Here is a 22,979-nt window from a genome sequence, read left to right on the forward strand (position 1 = left end):
CGAAGAGAGCATGAATAAACGGTAACAGAGTTTCACAAATTACTTTGATATATTATTGATACTTTCTAGAGAGTTTCTGTGTCAACTCTTTTACTTCAGCTGAGGTTTGTTTCCCTAGTACTCCTGCTCAGCTGGGGGGCAAATGAAATGTTTGATGCTTCAAAGTACTCCTTTTTTATCCTAACACCCTCTTCTGAGCCAACACCACACCTCTGATGTTTTTATATACAAGATTCCCTAGATCTACTGCAATCAGTCAAGACAAAAACAAACACAGCCATAAAGCAGGGATAAATAACTCAACCAAAAAGTTGATGTCAAATTTCAAAAACAGTCTTTAATTCCTCGTTCTCGGATTTAGAACAATGTGACATTCACATGAAGGAGTTCATTACATTTTAAAATGTATTTCTGTTTTGTAATTATGACTCCATGTTGTAGCGCAAATGCCTAAAAGAGCTGCAACAGTGGTTCTTATGACCAAACTCTATGTAACACAAATAGGAAACCCAAACTCCAAGAATATGTAACTGGTGAGTTAGATGTAAACATTGTACTGTGTGTCTTAAAATGACTACTCGCCCACTTTAAATTAGCCAAACAGACAATATTACATAAATTAAGCACCAGATCAACATCTCTTTAACATGCTAGACTTGTGCTTTCAACATATATTTAATGAAAACATGTTTCTTACCGGACATATTCCTTTTTGCTCTCTTCTGTAACAGGAATACTTTTGCCATTGGGTTTGAGTTCGTGTTGAATGAGTTCTCCATAAGCATTGTGTTCTACACAGAAGGTATGATCCAAAACACCAGTGATATCATTCTCACTAGGAAAGAAAGTTCAATGAAAGTTACACATACTTTAAGTGGAATCATTGCAATTAGCATACCTGGATGTTTTTACTTTGAGTTTGATGACATTCATAAAATCATTCAGTTGTGTCTTTGCAGAGCACAAATCTGGCCAATGAGGCAGAAGAGCACTTTAAATTGCTCAAGCTGAATTACAACCAAGAGTGAAAGCAATCATAAAGGGATGACCAGGGAAGGAAAGACTTCTATGTGGGGACTCTCTCTGCCACTGAGAGGGGTGGTTATAATGTACAGGACCAGTGAGTGTTATAGTCTCGATGGTTGTCACTTAAAAGGCGAGATATGAAATGATGAATATCTCTGAACAGTGATACAATACTGTCAGTCATTCCCAAACCACCCTTCAAAGCTCAACATGCCCCTGATTAGATATATTAGTGGATCCTATCTTGTGTCTTCAAGGCGCACCCCCACAAGTTTGTATTTTAGTGTATATGTGGGCCAAGGCGGTATGTAAATGTGCCAAAACTATACCACGATCATCAGCCCAATAAAAGCCTATTTTTTCACTTTCTGAATTTCCAATTGCAGGTAGGATTTGTTTCTAGTGGCTTGTCCAAGCAGACCATATTGCTCAATTAATAGTTTTTAGCATGGTAGAGGCACACATCTATAGCTTAGGCAGAATAAAATTTGAGGCACTGTAAGAATGCTGCCATGATGGTAGTAATACCTGCCTATCGCTCGTCCCCAAAATGGCTATCTATTATGGGAGGAGTAACCTGCTGGGAGTAATCCACTGTGGAAATTCCACTATGAGTGGGGGGAAGGGAGAAATTCTCGAAAATCTTTGTGGGCACCTAGAATGTACTGCAAAGAGGGGTACACTGTCAGTTATGACATAACTGGAATCCTTAAATGTTTGGAGGGACTCCTCATTGTTGTGCTGCTTTCCATGGAAAGCAGCCATCACATGTGCATGCAGGGGCGTATTACCACTGTTGAACCTCAACCAGATAACACCTTGTTGGACTTACGTCCTCGTAGTACCTTTATGGCTCCCATCAGCCATAAACTAATAGACACCTTTGAGAACCCGGTGAAACAGGATATAACAACCCTACAGTTTCAGACGAAATTGAAACATAGCAACTTGACCGTCAAAGAAAGAGCTCTATTGACGAAGATAGCTGAAAATAAAGACTTAATTTGCCAAAATGCGGACAAAGGCGGCGCCTTGGTCATAATGGACAGTGATTTTTATAACCAACAAGTACTTCTTCATGTTACGGATCCTACTACATATGCACAACGTGATAAAAACCCAACGGAAGAATTCAAATAGACATTAGAATCCATCCTGTCCAAAGCTTTGGAAGACAACATCATCACAGAAAAAACTAAACAATATCTAACTCAGGAACATCCCAGAACTCCTTCACTATACATGCTTCCGAAGGTGCATAAAGATTTAAAGAAACCCCCATTCAGGCCGATTGTCTCCACAAGGGGCAGCATCCACGAACCCGTTGGAAAACTGCTAGACAAACATCTTCAACCTTTAGTAATCAAAACACCGACATACATACGAGACAACTCATTTCCTCAATAAACTCGCAAACCTACAATTATCAGACCATGAAGAATACTGGTTGTGCACTGTTGACGTAAAGGCGTTATATACATCTATTCCGCACAACTTGGGAATTGAAGCCATTGAAAATGCTATCTTGAACTCAGACATCAACTCTACACTTCAACCATTCCTGATGGAACTACTAGGGTTCACCTTGTACCAAAGTTACTTCACCTGGGGAGACACACGCTACCTTCAACTTAACAGAACTTCGAAGGGCAATTGTGCTGCCCCAGTCTACGCGAACCTTTTCATGCATTATTTCGAACAGAACAACATCTTGAGTCTACCAGAGTGGGCACAATTCGGTAAATTATACATCCGTTACATTGATGACATTTTCCTGCTATGGTCTGGATCGGAAACCAATTTGTTACACTTTTTGGAAACATTGAATACCATCAACGACCGAATACAATTCACATGGGCCTATGATCGTAAAAGAGTGAACTACTTAGATGTACTGGTGACAATGGAGAATCTGAAATTTCGAACCACGGTTTACAGGAAAGAAACGGACCGCAACAGTACCCTTCATTACAAGAGTTTTCACAGGCAAAACCTTAGGAACAATCTTCCCTTGTCTCAACTGATGAGGATCAAACGCATTTTATCCAATGACAGTGATGGTGACCAACAAATGGACTTCATGTGTCAATGGTTCAAAGATCGTGGATACCCTGATGACATCAAGGAACTATTAACTAACTCTAAACCTGCAAATTCACCATTGAGATATAACGGACTACAGCCCTGTTACAATTGCAGCAATTGTAACAATGTGATCAAAGGCAACGTGTTGCACCATCCGATGAAAGGCCACAAAATTAAACTCAAGGTAAATGTGATGTGCAATACGTCCAATGCAATTTGCCTACTGAAATGCCCGTGTGGCCTATGCTATGTTGGGCACACCGAGAGGAAAATAAGAACTAGAATCTTGGAGCACAAAAGTAATATAAGAACAGCCAACACCAAGTCATCGGTAGCCACACATTTCCCTGAACGAAGACACAATGTAGCCCAGCTACAATTCATGATTTTGGAGAATGTAGTAAACCAGGAAGGCATTAACCCTAAGAATAAACTATTACAGAGGGAGAACTTCTGGATACGTTACCTGAGCACGATGCAGCCCACAGGGCTAAATGACTGCATGGAATTCCTTTTTTATCTTTAATTCTGAATGTATCACACTTGATGACACCTCAATGTTTGGTTTTTCATGACACACCAGTTGATGACAGTATTTATATGCACTTTCATTTGCTCTTATTTTCATCTTCCATGATCAGTTTTGCCATTTTCTTCATTCTTTTTTCTAAACTGACGCTTCTTATTTTTTATCTTCCATGATTTGTTTTGCCACTTTTTTCATTCTTTTTTCTAAACTGATGCCCTTATTCCACAGTATGTTTCTCCTTCATATGGTGCACTTATTTTACCCAGTTATTTCACCATTGTTTCACCGTGGTTTTTATCCTTCTATCATGGGCCCCGTTTTGCACTTGGTTTCCATGTCCCCACTATGTCTCGGACTGTTTTCAGTCCGTTATCTCTGTTCACCACTAGCACCGGCCGGGTTGCTTTTTAAATAAGCATCAGCCGACCGGCAATCCTGATGCGTACTGAAACTCTCGATCGGACCGCATTTTAACCCCAAGTAAGTACCGACTCCGAGCGGCGCCTTTATCCGAACAGCCTTTTGCATGATCACGAGTACACATAAACCTCGGACTTTATGACTCACGCCACTTTGGTTTGATACTGGTTAAGATCAATGTTTTTACTGCCGCATGATCACGAGCACGCCCAGACCTTACACTTCGTTACTCACGTTACCCCACAACCTTGGTTAGACACTGGTTAAGACTACGACCCATTTTTGTCACGTTTTATTTTGTCTTTGTCACGCTCTTTTATCTCATGTATTCTCTCCAGTTTTCTCTGGGCTACGATTTACTTTAACACTGATACGATTTCCTATGGTCATTTGTGATACACAGCGCATGTGTAAGCAACTTGGAACTTTACACAGCACATGGGAGTTATTATGTTTAAAATATGTTAGTCAGAGAGGTCTTCTCGGTAATTAGTTCGTGTTGTATTACTTGATTTACAGACTCTACCCCTGATGAAGGGCTGTACGAGCCCGAAATGCATGGGGACTGATGGGATTGAAGAAAAAAATGTGGATGTATTTTCTGATGCTTAAGAAATACTACATTTAAAGGAAAATGGTATTGGAGTTACCATGTACTCTTTGAAAACCACAATAATAGAACAATTTGGAAATAAATTCTTGTCTGCTTGAACTTTATTACACCTGCGGGTATCACCTAATGCAGTGCGCTGGGGGACAATTCCCATTGGGAACTTGCTAGTTTGGTGTCTAAGGAATGCTGCCACAGGGGAGAGACATTTGGTGAAGATTCGAGGTGCTGATTTTAGACCGAATGGGAGGACACAAAATTGATAGTGCTGACCCGCTACTTCAAATCTGAGGAATTTTCTGTGGCGTTTGTGTATTGGGATGTGATAATATGCGTCTTGTAGGTCTAAAGACGTCATAAAGTCTCCTTTCTCCAGCGATCCCAAGATCTCTTGGATAGTCACCATCCGAAACCATTGACTCTTCAAGAATGTATTGAGTGCCCTGAGATCTAGGATGGGCCTCCATTTTTTCCTTTTCTGTTGTATTAGAAAGAAACGGGAATAAAATTCCTTCCCTTTGTGAGCTGCTGGTACTCGCTCTATTGCTCCTTTCTTTAACATTGAAGAGATCTCTTGAAGGAGTAGACTTAGGTGCCTGTGTTGGAGCTTGCGAGGAGGAGTTGTCGGGGGAATTGAATTCCAATGAATGTCCGTATTGGATCAATTGGAGCATCCATCGATCTGTAGTTATTGATCTCCAATTGTGGAGGAAGTGTGTCAATTTTCCTCCAATTTTGAAAGAACAAGATGGTGGATGGACTGGCTGTTGGAAACGGTTATTGGCGTCCGCCAGAGGGTTTCCTTTGGTTTCTTCCCCTGTAGTTGGACTTTCCGTATGAAGTCTGACGTCCTTGTTGCTGTTGCCGCTGCTGGTATTGCGTTCGGCTTTGGTTATATGAGTATGAAGATCTGCTCTGGTGCACAAGTTACTACTTGTGTAACGATATATCTGTAAGAGACATTAGTTAGTGATAGATTCCTTACCTTAGAATATCCCCAGGCGTCAGACTGGATCCGAAAAGTTTTGCGTAGCAGTACCCTTGCGCGTCGGTAGGCGTCGTCTGCGGCTCCGCGTCCGTCGTCGGGGGCGCCGTGATGACGTCGTCGGAGTACTTAGACGCCGCCTCCGCGTGCTGACGTCAGTTCTTAGCCACAGCTTTTCCGCGCCAGAAGCGCAGAGCCATGACAAAAACCGACACTGGTGCCAAGAAACTAGGGCCCTGAAAGGGGATGACCTTAACCCTAGATATCGGTTCGCAGAACGGGGAGGATGGGTGGGTCGGTAAGGAATCTATCACTAACTAATGTCTCTTACAGATATAACTTGTGCATCTGAAAGAGACACGTTAGTGATAGATTTCTTACTTTAGAATAGATACCCCAGCAATACCATCCCCGTGGTGGTGGGTCTGCGAACCAATAATCACACCAGAAAGTCCTGGAGGACGGAACGGCCGAAGTAGCCGTCCCTCCGGACTTGACTGTCCAGGCAGTAGTGCCTTGCAAACGTGTGCAGCGAGGCCCACGTAGCTGCCTGGCAAATGTCCTGCAAGGGCACACCCCGGCCCAAGGCAGTAGTAGTGGCCGTGGCTCGAGTGGAATGAGCCCTCAGCCCAACAGGGGGTTCCTTCTTAGCCAAGGAGTAACACGCCTGGATGCACAAGATAATCCACCGAGAGATGGTCCGCTTGTGCACCGCTTTCCCTTTCTTAGCGCCCGCGTACCCAACAAAAAGTTGATCATCCACCCGGAACTGTTGTGTGCGGCTCAGATAAAATGAGAGCGCACGTTTTGGGTCCAGACGGTGGAGCCTCTCCTCCTCTCTCTCGAGGGGTGCGGAGGCGGAAAGAAGGTGGGCAACGTGATGGATTGCCCAATGTGGAAGGCTGTGACTACCTTGGGAAGGAAGGAGGGCCTTGTCCGCAATACAACCTTGTCCGGATGAACTGAAAGGAAAGGAGGATTACAAGACAGAGCCTGGAGCTCACTCACTCTCCTGGCAGAGGTGATGGCTACCAGGAAGGCAGTCTTCAAAGAAAGAAGGCGAAGAGGACAGTTGTGAAGTGGCTCAAAGGGAGCGCACATCAGAAACGTTAGAACCAGGTTCAAGTCCCACTGAGGCCTCACAAAGGGAACAGGAGGAAAGGTATGAGTGATGCCCTTCAGGAATCGATTTACGATAGGGGACTTGAACAAAGAAGGTTGGTCAGGCAGCCTCAGAAAGGCTGAAAGAGCCGAAAGATAGCCCTTGACAGTGCCCAGAGCAGAGCCCTGCTGGGCCAGAAAAAGAAGGAAGAGGAGAACCTCAGAGAGAGGGGCATTGAGGGGATCCACAGCCTTTGCTGTGCACCATGCCACAAATCTGTTACACCTGCAGGCGTATACCGTCTTTCTGGAGGGACGCCTGGCTGCCCGAATGATGTTGCAAACTTCAGGAAGCAAGTCAAATGGCCTCAACTGTCGCCGCTCAATCTCCAAGCATGGAGGTGGAGACTGGACAGGTTCGGGTGGAGGACCGTCCCCTGCTGCTGCGACAGAAGGTCCTCCTGAAGAGGCAGGTGAACCGGGGGATCGACTGACATACTGAGTAGCTCGGGATACCAGAACCTTCGTGCCCAGTCCGGAGCCACAAGGATCACTTGTGCCCGGTCGCGCTTGATCTTCTTCAGCACTCTGGGCAGAAGTGGTATAGGCGGAAAGGCGTACAACAGACCGCAGCTCCACTCGCGACGAAAAGCGTCTCCGAGCGAGTGCCGCCTTGGAAATTCCAACGCGCAGAACTGATGACATTGCGCGTTCTCTTCGGTGGCGAATAGATCTAACCAAGGCTCTCCCCATCGCAGAAAGAGGCCTTGCGCCACGTCCGAGTTCAGACGCCATTCGTGATCCATCGAGCACCGACGGCTGAGTTTGTCCGCCCTGGCGTTCAGAGAACCTGCCAGGTGTTGAACCACCAGAGTCATGCCCTGATGTTCCAGCCATTGCCAGAGGCGCAGAGCCTCCTGGCAAAGGGTCCACGACCCCACTCCGCCCTGTTTGTTGCAGTACCATATGGCGGTGGTGTTGTCCGTGAACACTTGCACTGCACTCCCTCGGACAGACGGGAGGAATACCTTCAGTGCCAGACGAATCGCCCACAGCTCCAACAGGTTGATATGGAGCCGGGACTCCGCCGGAGACCAGAGCCCTCTGATCTCCGCCTCTCCCAAGTGGCCTCCCCAGCCCTGGAGGGACGCGTCCGTCACAACTACGTGCTCCGGTTGGGGAAGGGAGAGGGATCTGCCGTTGACCCAATCGCGGTCCGTGAGCCACCACTGCAGCTGTCTCGCAGTGCCCTCCGAGATCAGGACATGGTCGGACAGGTTGCCCCGGTGCTGGGTCCACTGAAACTTCAGGTCCCACTGCAGAGCCCGCATCCGCCACCGTGCGTGATGCACCAGAAGGATGCAGGAGGCCATCAGTCCCAGAAGCCGCAGCGTCAACCTTACCGAAACCCGGGATAACGGCCCGAAGATCGGAATCAGAGCCTGTATATCCCGAACCCGCTATTCGGGCGGGTAAACCCGAAACTGCGCCGAGTCGAGAACCGCTCCGATGAAAAGGAGCTTCTGAGAGGGGCACAGGTGTGACTTCGGCACATTGATGGAAAATCCTAGCTGATGCAGGAGATCCGCCGTAGTCTGGAGGTGGCTGACGACTGCCTGGGGCGAGCCCGCCTTCAACAACCAGTCGTCTAGGTAGGGGAAGACTGAGACCCCCAACCTGCGCAGATGAGCTGCGACCACCGCCATCACTTTCGTGAACACCCGTGGGGCGCTGGTAAGGCCGAAGGGGAGCACCGTAAACTGAAAGTGCTCGAGGCCTACCGTGAACCGCAGGTAACGCCGGTGGGCCGGCAGGACGGGGATGTGGAAATATGCGTCCTGCAAGTCCAACGCTACCATCCAGTCTCCTGGGTCTAGGGCAGTCAAGACCTGAGCCAGTGTCAGCATTTTGAACTTCTCCTTCCGGAGGAAGCCGTTGACGTTCCTCAGATCCAAGATAGGGCGTAGGCCCCCTTTGCCCTTCTTGGGTACCAGGAAGTAGTGGGAGTAGCAACCACGTCCTACTTCTGGCCCAGGAACGCGCTCGATGGCCCCCTTGGCCAAGAGGGCCGAAACTTCCTCCTGCAGGAGCCGCAAATGATCCCCCGACACGCGGTGGTGTTGCGGTGGCATGGCTTGAGGGGTCGTCTCGAAGGGGAGGGAGTAGCCCCTTCAGATGATCTGCAGCACTCACCTGTCCGAAGTGACTGTGCGCCAGTGAGAGTGGTGATTGCGAACCCTGCCTCCCACTGGCGTCACATGGGCCGGAAAGCACGGACTAGGAGGGTTTAGAGGCGGATGCTTCAGGGGCAGGTGTGGACTGACTCCGCTTGTTTCCCCTGTTGCCTCCACAGCGGTTTCCACGGCCGCCGCCGCGCTGGACGACAGTTTGCGGCGAGTGGCTGGCGGCACGTGTGGGGACGCCCCTTCCTTGGCCATGAAAGGAGCGAAAGGCACCCATTTGCTGGCGCGGGCCGAAAGGCCCAAGGACTTGGCCGTAGCCCTGGAGTCCTTAAAGTGCTCAAGCACGTGGTCTGCCTTGTCGCCAAAGAGGCGACGGCCATCGAACGGCATGTCCATGAGTGTATTTTGGACGTCTGCCGAAATATTGGTGGATCTCAGCCAGGCGTGGCGTCGTACCGCCACCGTCCTAGCCATCGCTCTGCCCAGCGAGTCAGTAGTATCCAGTCCGCACCTGATTGAATACTTGGCTGCGTCCCGGCCCTCCACCAGGGCTTGGCCGAGTTTGGCCCGTACCTCCAACGGACACTCTGGCAGCACTTCCGCCACCGTTTCCCACAGAGAGTGGGTGTAACGGCCCAAGAGGCATGCGGTGTTGGAAGACCGCAGTCCCAAACTAAGGGACGAGAAGATCTTCTTACCATAGTTCTCGTACCTCTTGGACTTCCTGTCCGGCGGGGCCGTTGGGAAGGCGGTCTGGGAGTTAGAGGCCTGGCTAACCAGACTCTCGGGGTGGGGTGGGTGGACAGGAAACATGGGTCGCCCGGAGCCGGGCGGTGGCGTCTGGCCACGTTCCTATCTACAGGCGAACCTGTAGCGGGCCTGGACCAAGTGCCCAAAAGAACGTCCGTCAAGGCCTCATTAAACGGCAGCAGAGGCTCCATGGAGCATGACTGCGGCTTAAGGACCTCAGTGAGGAGATTAGTCCTCACGGCCGCGACGGGGAGCTCAAGGCCCAAGGCCTTGGCAGCCCTCATCAACACCACACCATAAGTAGCACCCTCCTCCGAAGCCACGGTAGGAGGAGAGACAAATCCAGTGTCTGGAGAGGTGTCCAGGCCACAGGCCTCCCCAAGGTCTCCTGTACAGTCCATGTTAGACTGGCACTCTCTGGCCAGAGGGTCCTCAGACCCCTCCCAATCCTCCTCATCCCTCATCTCCTGAAATTCAGGGTCGTAACTGAATGAGGCCGGTTCATAGAAACTAAAAGCTCCAAACGGCGTCGAGATCGGCGCCGATAGGCGTCGTCCCGACGTCGGAACCGACTGAAAGGAGGCATCGGGGACGGCGCCGCCCGAGGACGACCCCGGAGGGGACACCACACGGACCGACGCGGGGGGGGGGGGGAGGGGGTCGTAAGGTCCGCCGGTGACGATCCACCGCCCGAGGAGGGTCCAGCTGCGCCGGGCCCGAAGGCGCCGGCGACGCCGGGGCCGCTGTACCCTGCGGCGCCGGGCCCGAGGGCACCGGCGGTGTCGGGATCGTGGGGCCCTGTGGCGCCGGCGGCGTCGAGGCCGAAGCACCCGACTGCGTCGGGGTCAAAGCCCCCCACCCACTAGGGCCCCCAGACGGGTTCGCTGGGCCCGAAGGCGCCGCGGAACCCGTCGGAGGAGAAAGGGACCTCATGGCCATGAGGAAACGCTCGATCTCCTCCGGCGTCGCGTTCAGCCCAGGGACCGGGGGGTATGGGGCCGAAAGCGGCGCCCGCGACTCCTGAGGAGCCGCGTGGGCGGTGTCACCCGAAACCCTGGCCGCTTCGTGCGAGCGTCGGGGGGGGGGGGGGGGGGGGAGTCAGTAGAGCGATGATGTCTCTTCGACTTCTTATGCTTCTTACCTGATGACTTGGACCCGGAGGAGTGGCGCCGACTCCCGGAGCTGTGACGGCTCGGTCCCCGCGACCTGTCCCTCGACCTCCCGAGGGACCGGGACCTCACACGGCGCGGGTCCGACTGGCGGATTTCGAGTCGCCTGCGGGACCGCTCCTGCCTGGCCTTCCTCGAAAGGGCCCGACAGTCGGAGCAGGCCTCGTCGTCATGGTCGACGCCCAAACACATCAGGCACTGGCGGTGGGGATCCGTGACCGACATGGTACGGTCGCACTTGTCGCAATGCTTGAATCCGGGCATCCCTAACGGCACCGTCGGAGTCGTACAGACTTGGAAATGGATCAAAAGAACACAAAAACGTTTAGTCAAAAAGTGACTAGGGAACTGCTCTTTCCAGATCTGCGCTGGCTGGCGCGGATAAAAGAAGAACTGACGTCAGCACGCGGAGGCGGCGTCTAAGTACTCCGACGACATCATCACGGCGCTCACGACGCCGAGCTGCAGACGACGCCTACCGACGCGCAAGGGTACTGCTACGCAAAACTTTCCGGATCCAGTCTGACGCTTGGGGATATTCTAAGGTAAGGAATCTATCACTAACGTGTCTCTTTCAGATATGATCCTCTGTAAGAGGGCTGACCTCTACCCCTGCTCCCTCGAAAGGACTGTTTTTTAAACTGTAACATGCCAAGCGCCCGTGCAGTGTCCGTATCTTTTTTGATTGCCTGTAAGGCCTCGTCTATTTTCTCCCCAAAGAGGTGTTGGCCGTCGTAGGGCATGTCAAGCACTTTAGTTTGGACTTCTTGACGAAAGGATGTTGCTTTGAGCCACCCGCTAGCTGTCTGAAGCCGGTCATTGCGACATCTACGGCACAGTCAATAAGCTCTGATGCGGACGTTTGTCCCTCTTTAAGGAGTGATTGAACTTCCTCGTGTAAGTTATCAGGCAGTTCTGTTAGATATGGGGCAATGTCCTCCCACAATTGCCTATTGTAGCGCCCTAGTAGTCAAATGGCGTTAGATACTTTGATGGTCATGGCTGAAGTGGTTGAAAAGCGTTAGCCAATACCGTATAGTTTTCTGCCTTCCTTGTCTGGTGGTGCTGACAATGGAGAGGACGGATTTCTAGAGTTCTTTTGTGCTGCCGGGGTAACCACGGAATCTGGTTTTGGATGTCCAGTAAGGCATGTTGGTGCAGTTGCTGGTGCCTGATATTTCTTATCCAGTCTGGGTACCACTGCGGATACCGAGGCTGGTGTTTGCATTAATTGTTTCCCTTGTTCCCATATGTGATCAATGATTGGAATTGATCTAGTTGTTTTTCTGACTTGGTCTTTAAAATCATATAAGAAACAGTCCGTTTCAGTGGAATCCATAGTCATATGGAATCTCGTGGCCGCTGTGAGAAGTTGGCCTGATATGCAGTGCTCACTATTCTAGTGAACACTATGTATCAGTCCAGACAACCCTTATTGATGATTGGTTGTAAGTCAACCTTATAGACCAGCTATCCTAGTAGCGTGGATACGAGCAGTCTATGGCTAAAGACTCGAGAGGGCGTGTTAAGCCAGCTGTTATACCATCACATATACCCCTTGAACACCAAGTGAAAGGACACCACACAAGTGTTATGAAAATAAACAGTGTATTTATTAGAATCACAACAGCCCTGTACTCTTTATGCGGACAGGGTACTAAGCACAACACAAAACTCTTACGAAAATACCTAAGTTAGCACAGTATATACAAATGCTCGAGGGGCACGGAAAACCATATACTCTGAAAGTGGAATGCGAAATTACTAGCAGGTAAGTACAGTACTAATAGGCTTTGGAATCCCTAGGACTTGACTATAGAATCGTTAGATTATTTCTAGGAGACCCAGGGGACTCGGGTGCAGAGTGTGCACTCTCACGCGTGATGCGGGACAAAGTCTATGGTAGCTAGTAAAGACAAAGTTAGTGTTCTCGGGCGAACCCGACCTGGTAGGAGGAAAACGAAAGTGGATTCTGACCCTTGGATAGTGAGGCTATGCTGGGGCACCGAAATGCCGAAGTTACCTAGCCCAGGGGCTGCGGCTGCATATGTCTCAAAAGACGTCGGGAATCCTCGTAGACGGACCAGGAGCCTGGAAGGAAGATGCTGGCAGGCGACCAGTGAAGAGAGTTCGAAGTGATCCAAGCCTGGATCTTGAAGATAGATGACACCTGAAAGCAGAGGGGACCAAGTTCGTGACTACTAGCCAGTAGTCAGGTGGCACCAGGAGGGCACCGGATGGTAGTCACCTCGGCTAGGTGAGTGGGCGAAGCTGGGCTCTGCAGATCTCACGGACCAGGAGGCGTTGTCGGCGACCAGGATGGAGGAGCGAGCTGTCCCACGATGGATGAAGCTGTCGGCGTCGCTGGACCCAGGATTGGGCAACAAAGCCTTGGCTAATTCAAGCCCACGCGGTGGACTCAAAATGGCGTCTGGAGTGAACCAGGAGGGTCCGGGGTGCTCCTCTCTTTGAAGGGAGCGAGGGCCAGTCTGGAGCAACCAGACCAGCAGCAGTGATGTCGTCGGGCGTCGTTCAGAAGGCCACAAGCCAGCGGGCTAGTAGCCAAACAACGCGGTGAGCAGCAAAAACCAGAAGGGCCCCACGCAGATCGTGGAGATGCTGGAGGGCTGATCTTCGGTGCTGGAGCTGCTCAGGGTCGGGGCTTCTCTGACCCCAAAGCACTCACCAGAGGGTTTCTCGGTGGGCTTGCTGTAAAGAAGTCGTGCAGTATTGGCGATCGTCGGTCCCTCGAGGTCTCGTCGCACTCACGGTTCTCAGCTTGGCTGTAGAGGTGAGTAGAGGTCAGAGGTGCCAGGGAAGCCGGGTCTCGTCGAGCTGTGTCGTCGGATTCCGGAGGAAGGACTTGCAGCAGACCGCAGTGTTCTTAGGATGGTGCCTGCGGATGCAGGGTGACTACTCCTTAGTCACAAGGGAGAATCTTGAAGAAGAAATCTTGAAGTCCTTTTCGCAGAAAGTCGTGTCTTGATTCCAAAGATGATCTAATTTGAACAGGGGGCCCGCTCCTATCTTTATACTAAGAAAAGGGGCTGACGCAGTGACTAGGTCCTGCCTATGGGTGGGACTAGGAGGGGGGTGGTTACACCACTCTCCCATGCCGGACTTTCCCCAGGCCAGGGGCTGGTGTGCCCCTGGAACTGGTTCTGACCGGCCTATGCGTAGTGAGCACCGGGGTGCCACTCAGCAGTCACCTTCCTGTAAAGCCCTGCCTACCCAGGATACACAAAACCCTGTCTGGGACGGTGCTAGCACCGCCCTTGACAGGAAACCCTTTGTCCAGGCTCCCCTCGCTGGAAGGACTCCCAGCTGCAGGGGGTCAGACTCGTGTCTGTGGTGGCAGCATCCATGTTGTGGAGCTGAGGCTTCGTTTAACTTTAACCGGGGTTCACAGTTACATACATGTCGTGTCCCTCTAGAAGGGTGGAATGCTAACCCCGTCGCCAGAATTGGCGAGGGGTTAGTATTTCAATTCGTATGACACCTTACTCGACATGTTTTGATAAAGCAATACCAAAGATAGCATTTAACCGCGAGGATTATAATGCACTTAAGAGTATATGGTATGCGTTATCATGGAACAGCTATTAGGACTTGGTTCCGCAAGCTGCAGACAGGCTCAGCTCATGCCAGAGCACCATCTCACACGATTCCAAGCACTCTGCCTTCAGGATTGTCAAGGCCTGCCATAGGAGTGACTGATAGGAATCTGTGTGTCCATTTTTAGGGTTAGATATAGGTATACTATATCTACAGCAAAGGGTGATTACACGACTTTGCCCCAGCTGTCATGCAGCCAGTTGTGTCAAATTTAGGAGGCCAGCCAGGGGTGGCATAATACATGCTTCAGCCCCTGGTAGGCCCTGGGTACACCTATGCCCCGAGTTACAGGGTCTGATAAGGTGGCCCAGTACCAATTGGAAATGTACCTAAGGTACATGGAATCCATTTTAGAGAGAGAGCAGTAGGCCTGGGGTCCTGATTGGCAGGGTCCCAGGTCGACTATGTCAAAAACCAGCTAAAACACAGGGCAAAAAGTTGGGGGCAACCATAGTCAGGAGGTACCTTCCTACAGCCGCTCTCTACACTAAATTATGGAATCCGCCAATGTCCGCTGGCGGCGAGTCCGGTGTAGTGGGCTCAGGTGTGGCTGGAGATGGAGCGATGTAGTCTTCATCCTCCCTGTGGTCGGAAAGGTCATCCCGAACCTCCCCTTCTTCTGGTTCCTCACCCTCATCGTCAGTAGACGAGATATGACGTACTGTCTCTGTCTCTCTCTCTCTCTGTATCACCAAAGGTGATGGTTTTAGTCTTGGAGATGAGGTCGGCCCAGATGAGACCGGAGTTTTTTCCGTTGACGGGGCCGTTGTTGAGTCAGGAAATCGTTTCTTGTAGTCTTGTATCAAGTACTGTAGATCTGAGACTATAGATACTGGAAGGCATACCATAGGTGTGACCTGCTTCTGTACCTGTGAATGTAGTTTCTTCAGTAAACACCATTTCATCGCCATCCTCATCTGTGCTTTGGCATTTCACGATAAGATCTGAAGGACTGGTTGTGAGAAGTTGGCCTGATATATAATGTTCACTTATTCTAGTGAGCACTTTGTATCAGTCCAAACAACCCTTATTGATGATTGGTTGTAAGTCAACCGTAGACCAGCTATCCTAGTAGCATGGACAAGAGCAGTCTTTAGGCTAAACTCTAGAGGGCGTGTTAAGCCAGCTGTTATACCATCACATATACCCCTTGAACACCAAGTGAAAGGACACCACACAAGTTGTTATGAAAATAAAAGGATATTTATTTAGAACACAACAACCCTGGACTTTTTATGAGGACAGGGTGCTAAGCACAATACAAAGCTCTTATGAAAATACTCAGTCGCACAATTTACACAAATGCCCGAGGGGCACGAAAAACCATATACTACAAAAGTGGAATGCGAAATTACTAGCAGGTAAGTACTACTCTAATAGACTTTAGGATCGCTAGGACTTGACTACTGAACCTTCAGATTACTAGCAGGAGGCCTAGGGGGATCGGGTGCAGAGTGTGCACTCTCACGCGGGATGCGGGACAAAGTCTATGGATGCTAGATTTCGTAAAGTTAGTGTTATCGGACGAATCCGACTAGGTAGAGCTGAAACGAAAAAGGATATGGACCCTTGGATAGTGAGGCTATGCTGGAGCACCGAAATTCTGAGGTTACCTAGCCCAGGGGCTGCGGCTGCATAGGTCTGGAAAGACGTCTGGAATCCTCGTTGCAGTCTATGGAGCCTGAAAGAAGAAGTTGCTGGCAGGCGACCAGTGAAGAGATTCGGAGGGATCCAAGCCTGGATCGATGATGGAGGATACCTGTAAGCAGAGGGGACCAAGTTCTGAATCACTAGCCAGTGATTAGATGGGCACCAGGATGGCACCGGATGGAGTCACCTCGACCAGGTGAGTGGGCGACCCTGGGCTCTGCAGTCTCACGGACCAGGAGGCGTTGTCGGCGACCAGGATGGAGGTGCGAGCTGTCCCACGAAGGTATCTGCTGGCGACATCGCTGGACCCAGGATTGGGGCAACAAGTCTTTGCAAATACAAGCCCACGCGGTGGACTTAAAATGGCATCTGGAGTGGACCAGGAGGGTCCGGGGTGCTCCTCTGTTGGAGGGGAGCAAGGGCCAGTCTGGAGCAACCAGACCAGCGGTGTGGTCGTCGTGGTGCGTCGTCAAGAGGGCCACAAGCCAGCAGGCAAGCAGCCGGACAACGCGGTGAGCAGCAAAGAGCAGAAGGGCCCCACGCAGATCTGGTGGATGCTGGGGGGCTGGACTTCGGTGCTGGAGCTGCTCAGGGTTAGGGCTTCTCGAACCCCAAAGCACTCACTCGAGGATCCCTCGGCGGTCGTGCTGGATAAGCGTCGTGCAGTTCTGAAGAAAGCCGGTCCCTCGAGGTCTCGTCACACCCACGGATCTCAGCTGGGCTGATGATGTAGGTAGAGGTCAGGAGGTGCCAGGGAAGCCGGGTCTCGTCGTGCTGGTCGGTCGGATTCCGAAGGAAGGACGTGCAGCAATCCGCAGTGTTCTTAGATGGTGCCTGCGGATGCAGGGTGACTACTCCTTAGTCACAAGGGAGAAATCTTGAGAAGAAGTCTTGAGTTCCTTTCGTAGAAAGTAGTTTCAGGATTCAAAGATGATCTAATTTGGAAGGGGGCCCGCTCCTATCTTTATACTAAGGAAAGGGGCTGGCACGCGACTGGGTCCTGCCCATGGGTGGGACCAGGAAGGGGGGTGGTCACACCACTCTCACATGTTATGTTATGTTATGTTATTTATTATTTGTTAAGCGCGCATACGCCCGGGGGCTTCTTGGCGCTGGTGAGAGAATCAAACATAACAGTGCATAAAAGAAATACAATTATTTTTTACAGTAGGCCTGGGAAAAAAGAAGAGTTTTAAATGCCTTCCTAAAAGCAAGGAGATCCTTGCTATGTCGCAGGGTCAAGGGGAGGGAATTCCACAATGAGGAGGCTAAGACTTGAAAACTGCTGCCCCCTTGACGTTTCTTTTTGAAACGAGGGACCTCGAGTAGATCTTTGTGGATTGATCTCAGACTGCGCAGAGGTGTATATTTGCGCAGTAGTGATCTAAGGAACATAGGGCCCTTGCCCTCCAGAGCCTTAAACACAATGCAACCCACCTTGAAAGTGGCTCTCTGTTCCACAGGCAGCCAGTGCAGGGTCTCTAGTCCATGTCTAATTGATTCCCACTTAGGTACTTTGCAGATAAGTCTCGCAGCTTGATTTTGCAAGTACTGCAATCTTTTAAGTTGGCCAATAGGCGCCCCCAAGTAGAGGCCGTTGGAGAAGTCAATATGGGACAGGACTAGAGCACTGACTGTCTGAATTAAAGCCAGGCCTGTAAGAAGATGTGCTATTTTTCTGATCTTCCTCAATTGAAAAAACCCCGAGGAGACCACAGTTCCGACTTGGCTCACCAAGGTAAGGTCCTCACTAAGAGTCACTCCCAAGCTTTTCACTGTACGGGATTTTTTTGGGGGCGAGCCCATATCCGATGGCCAGAAGCTAGGACTCCAGCTGATCTCACTCTTCCCAGGTAGAATGAGCTCTGTTTTTCCCGGATTTAACTTAAGGTGGTTTAGGGACATCCACCTCTGAATAAAAGACATGGTGGCTCGAAATTCCTCGGCAGCATTGTGGGAGTTTAACACAAAAACCAACTGCAGGTCGTCTGCGTAGTTATAAACATCGACCTTGAACTCTCGTAGAGAGAATAACAGTGGGCGCATATACAAATTAAATAATAAAGGGGACAAGGAAGATCCTTGAGGGACCCCACAGAAGGAGATTTTTTTAGAGGCTGTGAAGGAGCCTAGTCGAACCGATTGAGTACGTCCAGAAATAAAAGACTTGAGCCAGGCCAAGGCCGAGTCTCGAAGACCGGCCTGTTCGACACGGTTGACCAAGATGGTATAGTCAACCGTGTCGAACGCCGCAAACAGGTCCAATAACACCAAAGCCTGGTGTAAGTCCCTGTCTGCATTAGACCTTCGAGTATTCTGGACGGCCAATATCACTGCCTCGGTGGAGTGACCAGGCCGGAAGCCTGCCTGGTTGGGTTGTAAATACCCGGAAGCCTCCACAAAACTTGATAGGCAGTTAGTTACATGCGCCTCCAATATTTTGGATAAGTAAGGCAGTAACGATATTGGTCTGTAATTAGAGAGGTCTGAAGAATCAATGCCAGGTTTTTTTTTCAAAGGGATCAATAAAGCCTGTTTAAAACTATTAGGGACGCTTCCTGACACAAGGGAGTTATTGAGCAGTGGAATCAGGCTATTTGGGAGCGCCCGACCAATTTCTCTCATTACTTGGGGAGGGCAGGCATCCTGAGGAGATCCTGATTTAACTCTAGTGAGTAAGTCTTGAAGGGTTTGGTGAGTGATTAAAGGAAAGGAATGCAGGGTAAGAGGGTTTAAAAAAGTATCGTCAATCGGGGCACAAACTGGAAGTTTGGATAAAGTGTCCTTAATCAGCACTATTTTGTCATTAAAATAGTCATTCAGCGAATTACAGAGCAGTTGTGAAGGGACAACCGGGGGAGAAGTTCTCTCATCATTGCACAACTCCGTCACAATCCTGAAAATTTCTTTCGACTTGTTGGTGGCATTAAGTATTTTAGAAGAGAAATAAGCAGTTTTGTGAGTGTGCAATGTTTTTTGGTAGGCTTTACGGGTAGAACAATAAGCGATCCTTGCTTGAGGACAATAGTTGGAGCGCCATGTTCTCTCTTGCTGCCTCACTTCAAGTTTTAGTTTCCTCAACTCCGGTGTAAACCATTCATGCGCATCCGCGCCACGCGAGTTATCAAAACGAGTGAGGGGAACACAAACATTAATGGCCGAATTTAGCCAGTCTTGAAGCCGACATGCCGGACTTTCCCCAGCTCAGGGGCTGGTGTGCCCCTGGAACTGGTTCTAGCCGGCCTATGCATAGTGAGCACCGGGGTGCCACTTGCAGTCACCTTCATCTAAAGCCCTGCCTACCCAGGATACACAAACCCTGTCTGGGATGGTGCTAGCACCGCCCCTGACAGGAAACCCTTTGTCCAAGCCTCCCTCGCTGGAAGGACTCCCAGCAGCAGGAGGTCAGACTTGTGTCTGTGGTGGCAGCATCCATTTTGTGATGCTGAGGCTTGAGTTAACTTTAACCGGGGTTCACAGTTACATACATGTTGTGTCCCTCTAGAAGGGTGGAATGCTAACCCCGTCGCCAGAATTGGCGAGGGGTTAGTATTCCAATTCGTATGACACCTTACTCGACATGTTTTGATAAAGCGATACCAGAGTTGGCATATAACCGCGAGGATTATAATGCACTTAAGAGTATATGGTATGCGTTATCATGGAACAGCTATTAGGACTTGGTTCCGCAAGCTGCAAACGGGCTCAGCTCATGCCAGAGCACCATCTCACATGATTCCAAGCACTCTGCCTTCAGGATTGTCAAGGCCTGCCATAGGAGTGACTGATAGGAATCTTTGTGTCCATTTTAGGGTTAGATATAGGTATACTATATCTAAAGCAAAGGGTGATTACACCACCTTGCCCCAGCTGTCGTGCAGCCAGTTGTGTCAGATTTAGATGGCCAGCCAGGGGTGGCATAATACATGCTTCAGCCCCTGGTAGGCCCTGGGTACACCTATGCCCTGAGTTACAGGGTCTGATAAGGTGGCCCAGTACCAATTGGTAAATGCACCTAAGGTACATATAATCCATTTTACAGAGAGAGCAGTAGGCCTGGGGCCCTGAATAGCAGGGTCCCAGGTCAACTAAGTCGGAAAACCAGCAAAACACCAGGCAAAAAGTTGGGGGCAACAATAGTCAGGTATCCACCCTCCTACACTGGTGGCCTGATCGTAGTGGTCATTGTCCGATTCGTCGCCTTGCAGTAGTTTAGATGGGGGCAATGTTTGAACCCTGCTTGGAGACGTTAAATCCGGTGTAATTGGATCCTTTGTACTCTTTTTGGTTGGAATCAAGTTGGATTGTTTCCATAGTGTCGGCGGTGTCGTCGTCGATGGCGTCGTCGACTGAATTCCTATTGGAGAGCTCGTGGACGGTATCTTCGTCGACGGTGTGCTCGTCGACGAGGTCTTCGTCGTCGACGGTGTTTTCGTCGTCAATGCGCTTGACGACTGGGTCTTCGTCGACGATGTTTTTACCGTCGATGTCTTCGATGACGACACGCCTGTCGTCAAGGGGGTCTTCGTCGGCGGAGTAGGCGTCGACGGTTTTGGTTTCGTCGTCGTCGACGGAATCTTAGGCAACGTCGAGTGCTTTTTTTCTGAGAATAATCGATGACACAAGCTTACCCGCCGTCGACGATGGTGTAGTCGTCGTCGATGAATATGCTGACGAGGTTGTCGACGTCGATACCGTCGTCGTCGATGTAGAAATATAGACTGTAGAGATGGATTTCCTCATCGCCGAGGGAAGCGTCGACTGATTTGTCGTCGACGACTGCCCAGGCTTCCTGAAGGCAGGCGCCTCTTTAACAGACGTGGTAGATTTTGCCTCTGAAGACTTTGAGGGAGTCTTTTTAGGAGGAACGTCTGAAGGGCTAGGGGAAGTAACCCTTGGCCTCTTTAAGGATATTTTTGAGGAAACTGAAGCCATCTCACCGTCCTCTGAAGACTCCAGGTCGTCTCTGGTTTTCAGTCTGTTCAACCAGAGGAGCAGCCTTCCTTCTCTGTCTTTAAGTGTCTTTGTAGAGAATGTTCTACAAATTCGACATTCTTTGGGAGAATGATCAGGATAAAGACAGTACAGGCAAGTTTCATGCTTGTCATCGACGTGCAGTCTTTTCTTACCACAGGATGAACAAGCCCTGAAGAGACATTTCTTCTGTTTATCAGCCATAGTTGAGTTTTGAATGAAATATCAAATTTTCTGTGAGAAAAAGAGATAAACTATGAAACCTGAGGAGAACTCAGGTGGAGACTCCCTAGCACAACGTGCGGTAGAAAATCTGAGAGACTGAGGCTCCTGACAGGAAGGTTCTAGAGGGAGGTGGTAGCTGATTGGCTACCTTCTGGAATTTAGTCCTTTTTACAAAAGGACATGGATAGGCTACTAAGGCAAGGCCCTTAGGCCTATTTTTCTTTATGTATGTCTATAGGACATTACTTTTATATGTACCGGGGACTCCCGTCTCGACGACGGGGAATGATTCAGGCATGTGAATCTATGAAAGACACCCATAATACTGGATAAGCACATATCTATGCTACCTATGTTAAGGGCTAAAAATGCCCTATGTAGATTGAATTTTCCTTTAATAAACCTCTTACCAGACTCGAGCATTTCTGTAAATCAGAGAGAGAGTATTAGGTTAAAAAACGCAGCCTTTTTTAAGTGAAAACTGCATGGAAATGCAAAGGTATTGTTAGCCAACCAGGACCTCCTGTATCCCATGAAGCCCCAAAGGTGACAGTTAGGTCAGTGCTTTTTTACGGTTATATGAAGAACAGAACACAGACATGTATGAACTGCTGAATGCAAAATTTGTCTGGGATTGTGGGCGGGTTGCTTATGACTTTGAATTTTAACCTACCCTTCTCGTCCAGGGGATCTTCAACAACATTTATAAGCACTGAGTAGAGTAGCAAGCCCATCCCACGCCCCTGTGGACGGGTCAAGAACAAGCAAAAGCAGTTATCATTGAAACGGATTTCTTAAGGAGGCCTACCCTACTTGGGTGTCTCTCAGAGTGTCTAAATCTAGACAGTGATGCCTTGTGAAAGTATGCACCGATCTCCAAGTAAACGCTTTACAGATTTCGGAGATGGGAATATTCCTTAGTAGAGCTGCTGTTGCCGCCTTGCCCCTTGCAGATTGGGCTTTGCGTCTCGCAGGTAATTATTTGTTTGCTAACTGGTAGGTGAACAGGATACAAGAAACTGTCCATTTGGAAATAGACTGCTTAGAGGAGGTGATGCCTGTCCTCATGTGGCAATAATTAACGTCAGTCAGATTGTCTGATAGTTTGTCTAAATAAAATCTCAAAACTCTCTTAAGATATAAAAAGTGTAACACTCTTTTCGCTGATGTGGAAGGGTTTGGAAAGAACTTAGGGAGTGAAATAGTCCAGTTGATGTGGAAATCAGACAAAACCTTGGGGAGAGAACTCGGATGATCTCTTATCACCACCCTGTTAGCATCGAACATGTAAAGCTATTTGACACAGGGAACCTGAATCTCGCGGACTCTGCGTGCTGAAGTAATAGCTACCTGAAAAGCAGCTTTGAGGTTAAGGTGTTGTAAAGATGCCTTATATACCGGTTCAAAAAGGGGGACCCATGAGTTTTGAAAGACCCACATTCAGTTCCCCATGAGGACAGTGAGAACATACAGGTGGGAACACCTTCAATCCCTTTAAAAAATCCTTTACTACAGGAATGTGGAAGAATTACCTCTGTGTAGGCGACATTCTATAAGGAGTAATGGCTGCGAGATGTACCCTAATAGATGAGAATTGAAGACCAGATTATGCTATACGTAGAAGATAAGCTAATATAACATATTTCTGCGTCAGAAT

General features: G+C 49.5%; 1 protein-coding gene across 1 annotated transcript in view; it reads right to left on the reverse strand.

Annotated features, from left to right (window-relative positions):
- Window positions 1–22,979, reverse strand: part of SMURF2 (SMAD specific E3 ubiquitin protein ligase 2) — a 1,116,208-nt gene that overhangs the window by 116,667 nt on the left and 976,562 nt on the right. The window contains exon 15 of the mRNA XM_086930925.1: window positions 698–835. Coding sequence (XP_086787051.1) covers window positions 698–835 — 138 coding nt within the window. The remainder of the gene's footprint in view (window positions 1–697; window positions 836–22,979) is intronic.

Source organism: Lissotriton vulgaris, chromosome 7 (assembly GCF_964263255.1).
Source record: "Lissotriton vulgaris chromosome 7, aLisVul1.2, whole genome shotgun sequence".
NCBI classification, from domain to species: domain Eukaryota; kingdom Metazoa; phylum Chordata; class Amphibia; order Caudata; family Salamandridae; genus Lissotriton; species Lissotriton vulgaris.